We start from the raw sequence: 15,761 nt of genomic DNA, 5'->3' as shown, positions 1-15,761 counted from the left end.
ATCTGTCAAGTGTCATTAAATGACTCTCTTAAGTATCAACCTGGACAGCTCTTAAGGGAGCATTTAATACCAGTGAATTGATGAACAGGAAAGGCAAAATTGAAGACCATTGGAAATTTGTATTTCGCATTGAATGTAAGATCTGAAAGAAAAGTGTGGCATGTTCACTGGCCTTGTGAGGAAATAGTCAGCAATCCCCAAACATTCCAACAAGGCAACCAAATTCCATCCCCTCACTCAAATGAAGGGAAGGCGATGCTACTTCATTCTAAAAAAGCTCCACCATGATCCATATATAGATGGCCTTTTAAAAAATGAAACAATCTCAAATAAGTTTATTTTGTATCATAAAACAGAAAATGCAAATTAATAGAGAATGAGGCTTTTAACATTTCATAACATTTTCCAAAGTCACATCAAATGGCATAACGCGTGTTTTGTTACACACCTTTGAAGACTCCTACACTGGACAAAGTTTGTGCATTGTCTCTGCTGATGCTCTATGGTGGTGTTTGGTGGTGAATGTAGGTACTTGGATTAAAGGTTCAGACTGTGCTTTCTTTCAAAGTGTGGAAGTTCAAGTTTGATTTTGGCCAATAGTCATGGTATAGAGGAAAAGCAATCAACTGCAGCTGATAAAACACCATTAATTTCTTAACCTAAATTAAGAGGGACAACTATGTGAATTTGTGAAGCAGTTTTGACAATGACAAGGAAGGAAGGAAGGAAGGAAGGAAGGAAGGAAGGAAGGAAGGAAGGAAGGAAGGAAGGAAGGAAGGAAGGAAGGAAGGATATGAAACTTTATTTCCAAATGAGAACAGGTCTCCATTTCTGATGCTTCTGTAGCATGTACCGTTGAATAAAATTTTGATCCACCTGCTCCAAAAAATATGTATGATGCACCTGTAACATACGCCCTTAAAAAAGGGAGTATGATAATTTTGTTTTTCTCTTTCCTGTAAAATGTTGGAGCACTGTAGATGATTACTAGTCTGGTCTAGAGAAAGGAACGCTGCTGGGAACCACTTCCAAAGAATTTAAATGAGACTAAAGTCGTTTCCTAAGGAAAACCAGCCAAACTTTAACTGTATCCAGAAATAACCCTAAAAATTAACCTGTGATTAATGTCAGTTGACATCAGGTTCCTTTAGTGGGATTAAATTGCCTGGTCGAGCATAAAGTATTAATTTATAACTGTGCTTCTTGTAGTAAAAGGAAAAAGGAGAGGAAAGAGAGAACAAAAAAAGTCACACAGAAATGAAAAAATGTGACAAGTGTTCCCAGAGGTTTTGGCAGAAATCCCAAACGTCCCAGCCGAAAGAAGGGCTGCTGTGTGAAGGAGGTCCTAGTAGAAGTGGTAGGCGCCCCTGTGAAAGCCCACACGCGAGGGCTCCTGCCATGAGGTGGGGTGTGGAGGTGGCACATTAGCAAGAGCTCAACAGTGACAGAAAAGCAGCTGGTTAAAATGCTTATACTATAGCTGAAAGGATTCTAAACCAATCGAAACCTGTTAAGTAAGAAGAAAAAGAGAGAAGAAAGATACAAAGAGAAAGAGAGAGAAGCCAAAAAAAGCCAGAATAATTTTCCTTTGAATAGAATGTTAGGGAACACATATGAGGTGATTTATTTGCAGTGATAAACAAAAAGATTTATGTAATTAACAACAAGAAAATTCTTTTGTGGATGAAGGGTGTTTTCCCCAATCATTGTAGAAGATTGATTAAAGACCCATTTTGATGTCATTTAGAAAGCATTTCCCTTGAAGTCCAACGATGCTTTTTTGAAATATTAGTTTCCTCTTTCCTCAGGGAAATAGAATGACCTTTTCATTTTAGGAAACATGGGGGAGGGGGTGGAATTCAAAATAGCAGACAGCGTGATACACAGTGAGAACATTTTTCTTACAGGAGAATGATGATATGAGTTGAAGAATCCAGTGAAAATCTAATCCAGGAACAATTGGGAACCATCTGGCTACATCGCACCTCTAGATGCGATGTAGAGACAGAGCAATCCTACACAGCACAGAAGGAATACATGGGATGCAAGCTGAACTCCCCACAGCAAAGACTTGGAATGCCATTCATTTGCAAATCTACCAGGCCTCCCAGAGCCCACCGGGCATTTACATTTTTATTTTAGAGTCATTTTTTCAAATTTGGAGATATGAGAATATTTTGAATTCAATTATTACTGAACATAAGATTTTCCCAACACTTTATGAAACTGTTTCTTCAAATCAGGTAGGGTAAAAATACACATATGCTAATAAGTCTATGCTTCTCAATGCCCACACTATATAGTTTCACAGATCTGAAGGTTTATTGATCAATAAGAACATATTTCAATGTCCACCCACACCTTTACCGCAATGCCCCAAGGCATTTGATGATGACTTTCAATCTTGTTCTTACTTTCAGTAATTATTCAACCAACTGTCATGTGTTATGCATCAGTTGTTGGTGAATAATTTATCCTCTTTTTTTTCTTTTCTTACTGAGGATCACTCTGAATTGTACAGCACTCTAAAATGCTCGGAACCACAAGGATCATTAACAACCTCACATCCAAATACCCTAATTTCTCAAGGTATATCTTGAAATGTGGCCTCCATGCAGGGAGAAGTGGGAGTTAGTGGGTGGGAAGGCAACACTAGATTGAAACCAAAAGGCACCAGAGCTAAACATCTCCCCCTCACTTGACCCGGAGGCAGCAATGACAGCTGGGAATTTGGGGAGCAGTTCACTATGTACAGCGATGGGTGGCAGAAAGCGAGCTTTACATATAATTAATGCTCTTGGTAGGGGCATGTCACCACAATCAGTTCTATCAATACTGGGAAATAAAAGTTGACTTTCAATAAATGTCAGTTCTCTCAATACTGTCCGTAACATGGAAAATTTTTAAAAGTTGTTTTCAATCATATTTCAGTACTTTCAATACTTTCTTCAGTGTCATCATTAATGTTCAAAATTGTTTTCTTTGCAGGGAGAGAGGAGGTGTGGAGTCTATCCAAATGCTAAACAAATGGTTATTTTACAGGCACTCCAGGACGTTACAATGGACCAGACAGGTGGGCACCCAAGCCAACTGTGCAGCCAGGAAATCCTGGAATGCCATGAAATCCAAAAGTCAGAATAAGGCTAGTTTCGCAGCAACCTGCAGAACAACTTCCCCTTCATCGTGTCTGTGCCTCCCCGCGTGGTAACAGGAAATTCATGAAGACCAAGGGTGGAATGTCTCAGACTTCATATAACCGCCTCTGCAGATGCAAGCCAGGTTGCATCCTGAGCTTCCTCAGGCAAGAATCATTCCACGTCCAAACACACAAGTTGCTTCTAAGAATTCCACAGTATTCTCCAGATTGAGAAGATGGGAGATCCATGGTGAATCACTGTATGGCCACATTCATATTCTTCATTTTAGCAATACTATGGACTTAAGCACTCTTTGTGTGTGTATATGCGTATGTGTGTGTGTGTAGGGGTATTCTCATATAATGTGAACTATTTTCTTGAATTAAAACATCATGAAGATGTATGCTCAAAAGCAAGAAGAGGCTCCTATTCCTAAAGACTCCTTCCAATGTAGGCGATGCATTTATTGAAAAGCTCAAGGAAACAATTGACTTGTTAGAAAAATGGACTGAACACAATAAAAAAAAATAACTCCACACCATGGCTCATTCAACAAGTATTGTAGACCAGATTTTCACATTGTTGTATTTAGACTTTTGTTGCTTTTAAAGACATCTATTTTGGGCAGCAATGGGACACTCCTGGCTTGAAATGCACTTGAAATGTATCCAAACTTCATCTCTGAAGTCTCCGAAACATGGGCAGTCATGGAGCACAGGCCTCGAGGAACCAGGGAATTACAAGAAGCCAAAAATATAAGAGTTATTAGTACTCATCATAATTATTGAGATCTGTAAAGTAGGCGTTAGAATAAGTCTTCCCAGTGAGATGCGGGTTGAAGTATTTGTTTCTCTCCTCTAGGATCAAGTTGTTTTTATTAAATGCCTGCAAAAGATAAAAATAAAAGATGTAAGTAGTATTTCAGGAAGAGAATGTAACTGGGAGATGGTTATATTGAATTCACACTCTGTCCTAAGGCCCCTTTATTGGAAAATGTGTTTCCGCACTTACCTGCTTCCTCACACTGTTGGCCTTACCAGGGATTTGCCTCGTAACTGGAATGAAGTTGGCAAGTTTTGACATCTCCCAGCCTATTTTTGAGTTTTAGGCAGGAAGTTCCCCAGAGTTAGAAAACCTATGCCTAAACCTCAGGGAAGCCTAAAACTCTAGCGAATTCAGAGGAACAAACGCTTGGAGAATGCATTTAATGCTTCTAGCACTGCTCACTTAGAATGTTATCACATATAACTGAGTAGATATTTAAGCAGCTTCCTGATGACCTTGAATGGGTATAGGGATAAGACATTAAAAATGGAACTTATTTAAGTAAATGCATGGAATTTCAAATGACTTATTTTCCTTTTCTGCACTTGTTAGAGGGTGTCTACCTCAGGCATTCTGGCCACTGATGTTCTTCCTTTTTAATAGTCACTACGGGCATCTGCACTTTCAAAGAGCTGAACTACCTCAGGTGGAGGGTAGATATTGAGAGGTCCAAAATAAAGATGAAGGATTGTAGGCTCAGGCTAACTCTCCTAGAAAAAAGTTCTAGAAGGATTTATTAGTGACTAGGCAGCAGTCAATAATACATACTGTTATAACCATTTAAAGATGAAGAAACTGAGGTTCAAAGGAGTAACTAACTTGTAGTCTGACCTATGATGCAAAAAGCCTGGAATTACAACTGCATTTATTTTGCCCAGCACTGTAAAAGGCATTTCATATAAATCACCCTGTTTGATTCACAAAGGCTCAGTGAGTTTGAATAACAGCTGGTAAGTGACTCATGAACCCAGGTCTGCCAGCTCCAGTGCCGATACCCTTCCCACCCCTGCTTCCTGGGAATGAGGAGGAGGCTGATCATTTACTCTTTCTGGGGAAAACACTGGGTTAATCACGCACTGGGGAAATTTAACAAAACCCACCAGCCACACAGCCCTTTACATCACACAGACCTTCACTGTGCCTGACAATTCTTTGAAGATAGTCTTATAATACTGTAATACTTTTGCCACCCTGTGATTCCTGAGAGGGTCCAGCCCTGGTCCTCATTACCACTGCCCAGTGCGTATCAGTCCTCAGCCTGGAGCTCTTATATTTGGCATGACTTCCGTGTGGCTGCAGAAGGCACAGTGGACACAGAGCTGGACACTGGCCAATGACCTAATATTTTCCAGCATTTTACTTGTTGCTGTTTCCATGTGCTATTTTTAACTACATTCCCAATGTGAGATGCCATCTGCTCACGGGCAAAGCAAAGCTAAAAAGGCACTTCATTGTGAGTGAGAGTCCAGTACCTTGACCCCACCCTGCCACTTGTGTCACCACCAGTGTGCTTTGCCAATAGCCCCCAGGGCCCCTGCCTTCTTTGCACATCTGGACGCTGCGGCCTCTGCCCATCCCTCCCGTACCTTGATGGCCTCCACCGAGTCATACTTGTCCAGTTTGTTGATGTGGTTAGTGATGCTGGTGTTGAGCGGGGCAGGCGCGATGGGGTGGATGACGGTGGCATCGTGGGATTGCTGCTGGTACCGCTGGCAATAGGTGTAGACGAGGAGCGTGAGAAGGCAGCCCAGGATGGAGCTGCTCAGCCCCACAGCGACCATGTGGAACATGTTGAACTCTGGGAAGACAGCATCGAAAGTGATGCTACACTGGAAAGGAACATGCTACGCCAACAGCTCAGTGCTTTGGTGAAAAGAGAATGATGAAATGGAAAGCCCCATATCCATTCAAAATTAAAGACATCATATGCCAATTCCTTCGAAAGAGCATGGCCACCAAAACACTTCTCCAAAGCAAGCACAGTATATTTTAAGTTAATGCATCGTAATCAAGACTTTTGGAGGTCACCTTCACACACTAGCAGAAGCTTTTTAAAATTTTTTAATGTAAAGCTCATACAAGAATGTGCTTCAGTTTCAAGTGCAGCTCACTCTCTGGTCTATGAGGATTCTAGGAGGATAGATATTGAGAGGTCCAAAACATACCCTCCAGGCTCCTTGACAGGCTGCGTGTTCCTTCCACAAAGGGAGAACGCGTTCACTGCTTCTAGCACAGCTCTCTCTCCCCTTCCCTTTATTTCACATTACTTAAAAATGCGTTCCGCTTACATAATGCTGATGTTTTCATTATATGTTTATTATGAATATAAACACATTATATAACATCAGAAAGTGTAAAAGGGAATATAAACGTACTAAGTCTTTTTCTTTCCTAGGGACTACTATACCCACTTTCTGGTGTGCTGTTTCCGATGTCCTCTGCACACTTCTGTGTGTGTGTGTGTGTGTGTGTGCGTGTGCACACATGCGCGCACATGTGCGTGTGTGCACACCCATACATATTATCCTGGGTACCACTTTTTTTCACTTACATTATATTTTGGAGATGTTATAAAGAAAGTAGAGATCTTACAAAGAAATAAAGGATTTGTGTCAAAGGAATAACATATGTTCTTTTAATGGTCATGAAATGACCCTCTTTTTACATTTTTTTTTTCTGTTTGATAGACTCTGACTTATTTTCCTTGAATTAGGAGTACAAAGCATTGGCAAAGTGAGTGGGCATGGATTTATGACTGTGACATAGCACTGGCTTGAGTGACCTCAAGGTAACATAAGCACGACCTTCATGAAGTCTGAGACACAACAACAACAAAACAGATATTCATGGTGTGTTTGTAAAACACTTCACAATGAAAGTTTCAAGCCTTTCAGAAACTGCAGACAAGATGTGGGCAGAGCTGGTGAAGCTGGGCGTAGGGAAAATTAGGTAAAGCAGAACCGACCTGCCTTTTTCTGCTGTGTTGGCCCCATGTGGCTAGCCAGTCGCTTGTGGATTTACATGTTTCCCCTGCTTTCCCCCAGAGTGTCCCTTCCATTGGCCACCAAAGGGTGCATTGCCACCCAAGCTCAACACCTCCCCTTCCCTATCTGTCCACAGGGCCCCAAATGGAACGAATGGCAATGCCGGCTGGGCACCACTGTCAATTCCAGGTGGGTCTGCAGAGCTGCAACTCTAAGCCCTCAGGGCACTCAGGGAGAGGAGACCCACAGGTCTGCCCCCCACATCCAGGTGCTGGAGTACTTGCACCTTTACCACCCAGGCTCCCCACCAAGGATGTTTTGAGCAGACTTCACCTCACCCACGATATGCAGTAGACGCTGAGTACCTCTCGCCTGTCCCCAACCCCTGACTTCTCCCTCCAAGCTGTTCCCAGGTTCCTGAGAGATGGATCCTTTTCCCTGGGGAGAAGGACACTGTGCTGAGGCTACCTACTTGGCTGTCTGTGAGCACAGCTAACAGGCTCCTACCCACACTGAGACTCCAAAGACATGACCTCAGTTTTCCATCCACCTCAGGTTTCCATTTCTTGTTTACTTGGCCAATGGTTTGACAAAGTAAAAGGACTTCATTAATCTTTGGCTTTTCCTGATTTTGTCTGGGGCAGTTGGATAAAGCACCGAGGATACTCCCCTAAGCGCCCACTATAGGTGCTGCTGTAACATGGGAGCTGTGGGTTTCACAGTGTTGTCATTGCCTCATACTTTAGGGTTCAGACTCCCTGGGGTCGGTGCCAGATTTGGATGTAAGTACTTTCTGCCGCACGGATAGCATATTTTATTATAACACATGGAAGATGTAGGGCTCCATCCGTATGCAGATACTTCATCGTTAATCAAATGAATCATTCCCACAGGTGCCCGGGGAAGGCTGGGGCCACTGACATCTTTATGACGATTATACAGTCTGTGTGTCACAGGCAACTAAAAATAGCTCTCTAAGATGAAACATTTCAAAAGACTCACATTTTTCTGCAGAAAGGAAAAATAGTGCCTATTAAATCTTTTGAATTTGCTTAGTTTGACTCTCTGCTTTGAATATGCTTTTTTTGGCTGGGATTTTTGGTCAGCAAAGCCGGAATAGAAACCAATTACCCAGTTGGTTCAACTGCCTGATTTCCTGTGCAAAATGTGATTGATTTTTGCAACACACTAAAAAAAGACAACAATGTTATCTCCCTAAACATCCTTGCGACGTTATTGTTTTTACATATCAGCCTAACAATCAAATCCATTTGACCTCTTAACCAACTATTCTGGTATGTCAATGTCAGCAGCCTAAAAACTTCGTTTTGGGAAGATTTCAACCAAAGAACTTGTATGCATATAACCCATGGACACAGACAATAGGGTGGTAAAGGCCTGGGGTGGGGTGGGGTGGGGGGGCTAGAAGGGGTCAATGAGGGGAGAAAAGGGGACATATGTAATACCTTCAACAATATTTTTTTTAAAAAAACTTAGTTTTGAATAGTGCAGAGTAATTAAAGTTTCCACGATTTAATCAATAGCACCTCAAATCTTGATTCTAGGCAGCCATTTGGCACACCTGGCTCAGACACATAGAAACAGCATTTTAGGACACAGATGGGCATTGCATGATGTTCTCCTGTATATTAAAAGCCTTGGAAGGACTCCCCTCCCTTTACCATGAGATGGCCAGTGAAGGAAAGTGGTTTTCAAATTTGTGGCTGATGAGCACCAACTGCCAAGTATGCAGAGACATCAGCTGGTGGCCTCCCTCAAGATAGGACCAATCCCTACAAACGCCACCCACTCTGGACCTTCACTGCCTCTGAGGGCAGCAGACATCCCTGGACCGTGGGTGTTGTCCAAGAGTGTCACCTGACCAGGGCTGCTGTGGCTCCAGTCCCCAGACACAATCCTCCTGGACCCTTTCCTCTGGTGCTCCAAGTTTCGAGTTCACTGCGACCCCACTGCCTGGATCTAACCTGGGCTCCACGGCTGACTGCCTGTGTGAACATGAACTTCAACCATGGGTCTCATGTCCCTGACCCTCACAATCCATACGTATAAAATGCAGATAAGAACCCATGGCTGATAATTTTCTACAATTCTCTACACCAAAATCTCAGAAAAGTGATTTCTCATCACTTACCTGGCAACAAAGCATGACCTGCCCTGCCCTGTTTGCTGCAGAACTGACCAGAACCGCCAGAAGCATTAGCATATTCAGTTCACCCACGTGTCACTGCAGCATCATTAAAGGAACCGGTTATGAAGTTGGCCCCAGACCCTGCAGGGCATTATGTAATATCCAGTACATGCCCCATATGACCCATCCACATTCTGAAAAGAGTTCAGTTCCAGAACCCTTCCCTATTTCCAATTCTTCTTTTACATAAAGAATTGTGGACTTCGGCACCTACAAGGATGTTCTTTGTGAGGATCAAATGGGATCCTTCTTGTCATTTAATACAGTGTCTGGTATGGAGTGGCTGATCTCAAAATATTAAGGAATTCTCAGGATTAGTTTTATTTAAAGCGGCATATATTCACCTTCCAGCTGGATTCCAAGTTAGTGACTGCCAGTCTGTGGACTCAAGGACAGACACTGTCCCTCTGAGGATATGACTGTCTGCTCCAGGGGGTTCTTTCAGTCCACTCATAAAACTGGCACAGAGTGGGTGGGCACTCAGCAAAGATCACTGAATGAATGGGTTACCAGATGGCCGACTAAGCAGAAAGGATGTAATAGCGAACTCTTATTAAATGTAGTTAATAATGGTAAGTACATTCCTAAAATATGCGTAGAAGCTCCAGATTCCACCTGAGCATAAGCTGAGCTGCCTGGGACTCCCCTGGTGGGTGGACTACGGTAAGGGTGGTTATTAATAGGTCTTCAGTCTGAATACACACATACGACAAGACTGTTGGTGTTGATTGGCAAAGGTGGACAGGGACTGGGCTTGGATATATAGACAGTCAATCCCTCCCTTCCAGACAAGGTAGTCATACAGGGTAAAGTCTGAATTCATCACAGACTTGAACCAGAGAATGTTGATATTTGTCATTCAGGGTTCCGGGAAGTTTAAAATGTTCCTCTAGAGATATACCAGTAGAACCTTATGCCCCTTACAATTTTGTCATTCCATCAGTCTGAAGATTTGAGGTTGGCTGCCAGGATTTATAAATATAAACAAACTGCTGGAATACTGTTTTACTCATGGGAAGTCTAATATCTATATTTAGTACCTATACAGTATTAAGATATCAAGATCACGGATTCATAAAGCTTAGCATTCACCAGTCACCTGAAGGGCTTATTAAACCACAGAGTGCCCAGTCCCACTCAAACAGGCTCTAATTCTTCAGCTCAAGGTGGCGCCTGAGAATCTGTATTTATCTCAAGTCCCAAGTGATGCTGGTGGTGCTGATATGGGGACCCCACTTGAGAACCACTAATCCAGATGTCAAACGCTGACTCTTAGCATGTATACTACCAAAGCAGAAGGTGCTTGGGATCCAGGAGTTTCTCCAGTCTGTTTTGTTTTTTGTCAACAGCAGAAACATAGAAACATCATTTGGCCAAAGAGCAGAAAATATCAGAAATCAATTAGACTGTAGTTAAAAGGAAGAACTTACCCCCACACCTTTTCTCTTCTACGCTACTAGATCTTGCCACGGATACTTCTGAAAAAAGAAAAATCCAATCACAATGTGTAAAGGGTATTGGGAAGAAATATCATATTAGTGATTCATTTACAAAATGTCCAATGATATTGAGTTTTAGGTGAGTTGAAGTCCCAAAAACTTGATTTTTAAAAATTATATTTGTTTCTTTGTTCAGCCAACTTGAGCTGCAGTTGGTCAAGGTCATCTTGATTGGGAAGGGGTGAGATCCATTATCACAGATAGAAAATGCCATGGTCCCCTGAGCTACAGCCAGGGCAGTAGCTTCAAAACGAGACCAGAGAATGAGCAGATTTTCAGTTACAATACATCCTGCCAGCTGTGGAACCCCATGGTGTTGGCCTGTGGTGTTCCTGCCTCAGATCTTTTGTTTCATCAAAGCTGGGTTGTCACATTCCCTGCAGAGGTAGGTGACTGATCCACCAGAGCTCCAAGGAAATGGCCAGAACAAATAAGTCCCTGTTCAGAGCCCATTGACGCTCTGCTATGCCACAATGGGAGACACCATTGTGAGGAGAAATCCACCTACACAATGAAACACCATTTCAGGATGCCAGAAACATTATTCTCTCTGTATTGATTTTTCCTTAGACACCAAGAATAAAAAATATATCTATAATTTAAAAGGGAAACAACAACAATAGACATTGCAACTTTATACCACACATGACTGAAGTACCCTACAAGGCTAAAGCTTGTACTTTTCTCTAAAACATTATCTCTTCCATAAATGGAGGAAGATAAGCTATTACCCACTATTGCCTTGTAAAAGGTTTGTCTCTGCTTTGGTCCACGTCTCAGTCCTAACCCACACAGTAGGCATGTGTGAAATGATATGTCAGTATATACACCAAACCTATAGTGCGCAGGTGACAGGTGACCACCTAACAACTTGATTTGACATGGAAAAGGCAGTGGCAAGAGGGCCAGTCCCCTCTTCTCCAAGATAAGAGCCATAATGGGTTCCCCTTCCCAAATACATTAAGTTTTCATAAAGAAAATGGTCAAAACATTTTACCTAATGATTAAAATAACCAAATGCGCCACTTGCATTTTTTGGGGCAAAATCTTCCACATGTGTTATAGTCAATAAATTGTAGAAACAACACTGTGCTTAACAATGTCTATGGTTGAAAAAAATCTTCAAATGCACAGGCTAAATTTAAGTCTAAACTTGCAGCTACCTATAAACCTCTACTTTAATCACCCTGAAAATACAAAAGTTGGCAGAATCATCTGTTTCACCAAAAGGGAACTCAAAGAATAATTGCAACTCTAACCGATGATTCATTTCCACTTGGAATGTGGGCAGGTATCTTGCTCACACTCTGCCCTTACCTGGGATGAAATTGGAATCAAATACACATGGCCGGCTCTCCGTGGTGTTTCCAGAACACTGGCTGCCCACAGGGAACAGAAGGATACATTGGCGGGCGCGGACCTGGACTCCAGACACATCACACTCCGACCAGTCTGACCACTCCGACCAGCTCTCTGCAGTGACCAGAAGCAGGGAGAAGAGGCAGCAAGAGGCACTAAGATCAATCACCCTGGAAGCACTGTCATGTTACATATATGAGTTTATGCCCTCCTATCAGCTTTAATGGGCCTGTATATAAATAAGATGTACTCCTATCTTCTTAAAAGCCCAGCAGATAAAATACACACGAGCATGAATAAAAGAACTGGTATATCATTGACCTGAAATAATGTGCTAGAATTACATTTGCTGAAACCACATTATTTGAATGCTTTAAAGTGATTGAATTAGACGCTCAATAAGCTAATCACTGATGTCCAACTGTGCACAGGCTGTCAGTGGCAGGGGAACAGAAATCATCAAGGCAGACACTATTTCCATCAGGGCAATGCTCCTCTGCTAGGAGCAGCCCTCACAGGCTTTCCTGAGAGACTCCCACAGGCCTCAGCGCTGGGGCAAGAGAAATAGATGCATCTACGAGAAAGCCCGGTTGCTGAGTTCCTGAGAAACCTACAATGTAAGCGTTCTCTTCTCTTATAAAAACAATTCTGCAGAATCAATATCGCAAAGTCAGGCTATATTTTAGGCAGAATTCATTGTGTCCCGTGTTTGCTCATAAGATCAATGCACAAGTCTTGGGTGAAGGCCAAGAGTTGAGTGATAACAGGGCCCTTCACCCTGAAGTGCAAGAGTTGCCAGGTTGTGTTAAATTAGCCCAGGCCTGCAGATGTGTGGCAGACAAACTCTCATATTTGAAGTAAGGAGGTTACAAAAATTTAACTCTTAATATTATTTATGAAATATTAATCAACATAAAAGTATTTTTCTATGCAGTTTGATTTTCTCCTCTTTTTAAATGCAAGCAACCTGAAGTAACCTGACTATCTTTGTAGTTCAGACATTTTGGAAATCAGACTTGTGCCTTGACCCAATGGGAAGAGAGATCCATGTAAAGGGTACAATTTTCCCTTAGAAATGTGTCAGTTTTCAGAATGACTATAAGAATTTGGTTTGTAGGCCCTTTACAATATACATGGAACCTTCTAGAGAGAAATACAAGAGCAAGTTATTAAAAAAACATAAAATTGTTTCAATGTCAAAGTTAGGTCTCATCTTCATTCCAAGTCATTCCATGTCAGAAGGTGAAGCTAATTCCAGATGGGGAGACTGGGTCACTCATCCAGTGGGCACCAGCGCCAGCCAGCCTCAGAGCTCAGTACCTCCATGCTCCCCACCCCAATTCTCAACCACACAATCTCAGATTTCATTAGCTGAGATTAATGAAATATTTTACGAAGGCTCTGTCGTAACCCATTTTGGCTACTCGTTCTGAAACTATGCCAGGTTGAGAACCATTTTATTGCAGAACATGTGTTATGAAGTCACTTCCAGGTGGCAGGGTGGCAGATGGGTGGAAGTGTTCTCCTCTCTCAGTACCTATGACGTGGCATCATCAATCCATCATTTCTGAGTCAGGGATAGGGGCACGTTGGTCCCAAAGTCCCATCACTCACCGGGGCAGGGCTGTGTGTTGCAGAGCGCCTCCTCCGTGTGCAGCCCTAGGCAGATGTCCCCGCCGTAGGCTGGGGCTGGGTTTGTGCAGGAGCGGGTCCTCATGTAGTGCCCACCGCCACACGTTGCTGAGCATTTTGACCAGGAGGACCAGCAAGACCACATGCCATCCACTGGGAAAAGACACAGAGTCAGGTTGCTTCTGAAATGCAAAGCTGACCAAACTGATGAGGCTGCAGATGGGGTGTGCAGGCAGGACCACATCCGAGAAGCCACTTGACCACCCACAGTAGGGTGTTTGGGGGTCTTCCTGTTTGAGGGAACCTGTTTTGCATATTCCTCCCTTCACATTTTCAGCTCCTCTGATTTGTCCCTTCAAGAAATATCTCTAAACATAAGCATGAGGATGACAGAGTACAGTGTATGCAACAGAAAATAACCATCCTTGGGAATGACCTTGAACAACATTCTGCTGTGAAGCCCCAGCTTGCTCTCGCCTTTGCTAACCACTCAGTTGGCCAGAGGAGACTTATAGCCAAGAACAGAGAGTTCCAGTCACAGCCTTCCTTACTAATGGGATTACAATTTGCTCCAGGACAGAGGGATAAAGAAAGTGTAACGTCCTGTGAGGAAGAACTGCGGGGATGCTTCATAGATGCAGAAATGAAACAACCAAATGAAGACGGGACGGTGCCATACCATGCAGACTGGACGGTGTGTTTATGTGATGGACTAAACAGACAGCCTGCTACCTGCAGCCAGACTTCAGGTTGTGTATGAAGGTGAGTTTTGTAACTCGAACATTAGGCAGAACTGGTTCCTGATGAACTACTGCCATGCCTGCCTGTGACCCCGAGCCGTTCTCCTGTTTTCTCCAGGCTGGGCTCCTGATACCTGTGGAGGGGCCTCCTGAGCACTGGGCCAGTTGACCCTCCTGGCTCTCAGTGCTCCCGCCTGCTTGTTAAACTGAGACCTCACGCTGGCTTCTGTCTGACATTGTCAGATATGATCTGCCATTTGTCTAACTCCTTGCTGATCTGCCCTCTTGTCAGCCAGACCTGCCCTGTTTTACTGAGCCCCAGAGAAAAGCTGCAGGACTTTGTCAAGATGTTGTTAGGCTCCAATTAGCAAAAAGCAATCATAACTACAGCATACTACATACAAAAGCTGATGAGAGATTCGCTTTTACAATATGTAGATAGTATCATATTTTATTTTCTCCACATCCTTCATAAAATAGAACAGAAGCAACAAGAAAAGGGAATGCCAATATCTTTAAACATATAAGGCTATTTTAGGTAGAATGACCTAGTTTATATTTGAATACACCCATTGTGAACTAATACATCTTTTTATAAAGTATTATGTCTCTTTAAATATAGGCATAGATAAAACTAAAGAATTTTTGGGACATATAAGCAGAAGCATCATGTTTATGATGATATTTTAATTTGCAAAAAAGTAAAAACATAAAAAAATATTTGACATGTAACTGGGAATTTTGTGATTTGTCAGTTTATCCAGATTTGAAGAATTCAACCTTCTCCCTAATAAGAAATAAGCATGTCAGAAAGTGAGAATGAATATATGACATTGGTTATAATACCAGAAAAGGAAGGCAGGCAGAGATTTGCCTAGAACTTTAAACTTTGCAAACACCCACTGCCATATCTATTCTCACTGTAAACTGAGCTGAAGCTTGGTCTCAAGTGGGTACGTGTACACACCCCACAGTAAGGCACAGATAATTCAGAATGCCTCAGAATAGCAGGTGTCACAGAGTACAGATGTTTGAATGTACACAAGGCCGTCTGGGGCTCAGTTCAAATGCCTCATCTAGATGGGTGCTGGAACTGGACTTGGAGCAACCATGTGGTCTAAAGATCCGTGACTTTTCTATTGCATAGTGAACCTGCAGATCAGTGGCCACTAGGTATATGAAAAGATGCCCAACATTGTTAATAGCGAGAAAATACAAATCAAAATCATCACGAGATATCACTGCCCGTCTGTCAGGATGGCTATTGTGAAAAAAAAAACATAATAGATAACAGTAGACAATAGTGTTGGAAAGGATGTGGACAATCTGGAACAGTTGTACCCTGTTGGTGCAAATGTAAATTGGTGCAGCTGCTA

General features: G+C 42.5%; 1 protein-coding gene across 3 annotated transcripts in view; it reads right to left on the bottom strand.

Moving 5' to 3' along the window:
- Nucleotides 1-305: 305 nt before the first annotated feature.
- Nucleotides 306-15,761, bottom strand: part of SEMA5A (semaphorin 5A) — a 397,867-nt gene continuing 382,411 nt past the window's right edge. For all 3 annotated transcript variants that reach the window (XM_059694805.1, XM_059694804.1, XM_059694806.1), the window contains 5 exons: nt 13,628-13,798; nt 11,972-12,127; nt 10,586-10,633; nt 5,549-5,760; nt 306-4,022 (listed from right to left, as the gene is read on the bottom strand). In XM_059694805.1, the coding sequence (XP_059550788.1) occupies nt 3,903-4,022; nt 5,549-5,760; nt 10,586-10,633; nt 11,972-12,127; nt 13,628-13,798 (707 nt within the window). In that variant the 3' untranslated portion in view covers nt 306-3,902. The remainder of the gene's footprint in view (nt 4,023-5,548; nt 5,761-10,585; nt 10,634-11,971; nt 12,128-13,627; nt 13,799-15,761) is intronic.

This window comes from Myotis daubentonii, chromosome 4 (genome assembly GCF_963259705.1).
Source record: "Myotis daubentonii chromosome 4, mMyoDau2.1, whole genome shotgun sequence".
NCBI classification, from domain to species: domain Eukaryota; kingdom Metazoa; phylum Chordata; class Mammalia; order Chiroptera; family Vespertilionidae; genus Myotis; species Myotis daubentonii.
Note: the sequence above shows the minus strand (reverse complement) of the source record. Positions and strands in the feature narration are given on the sequence as shown.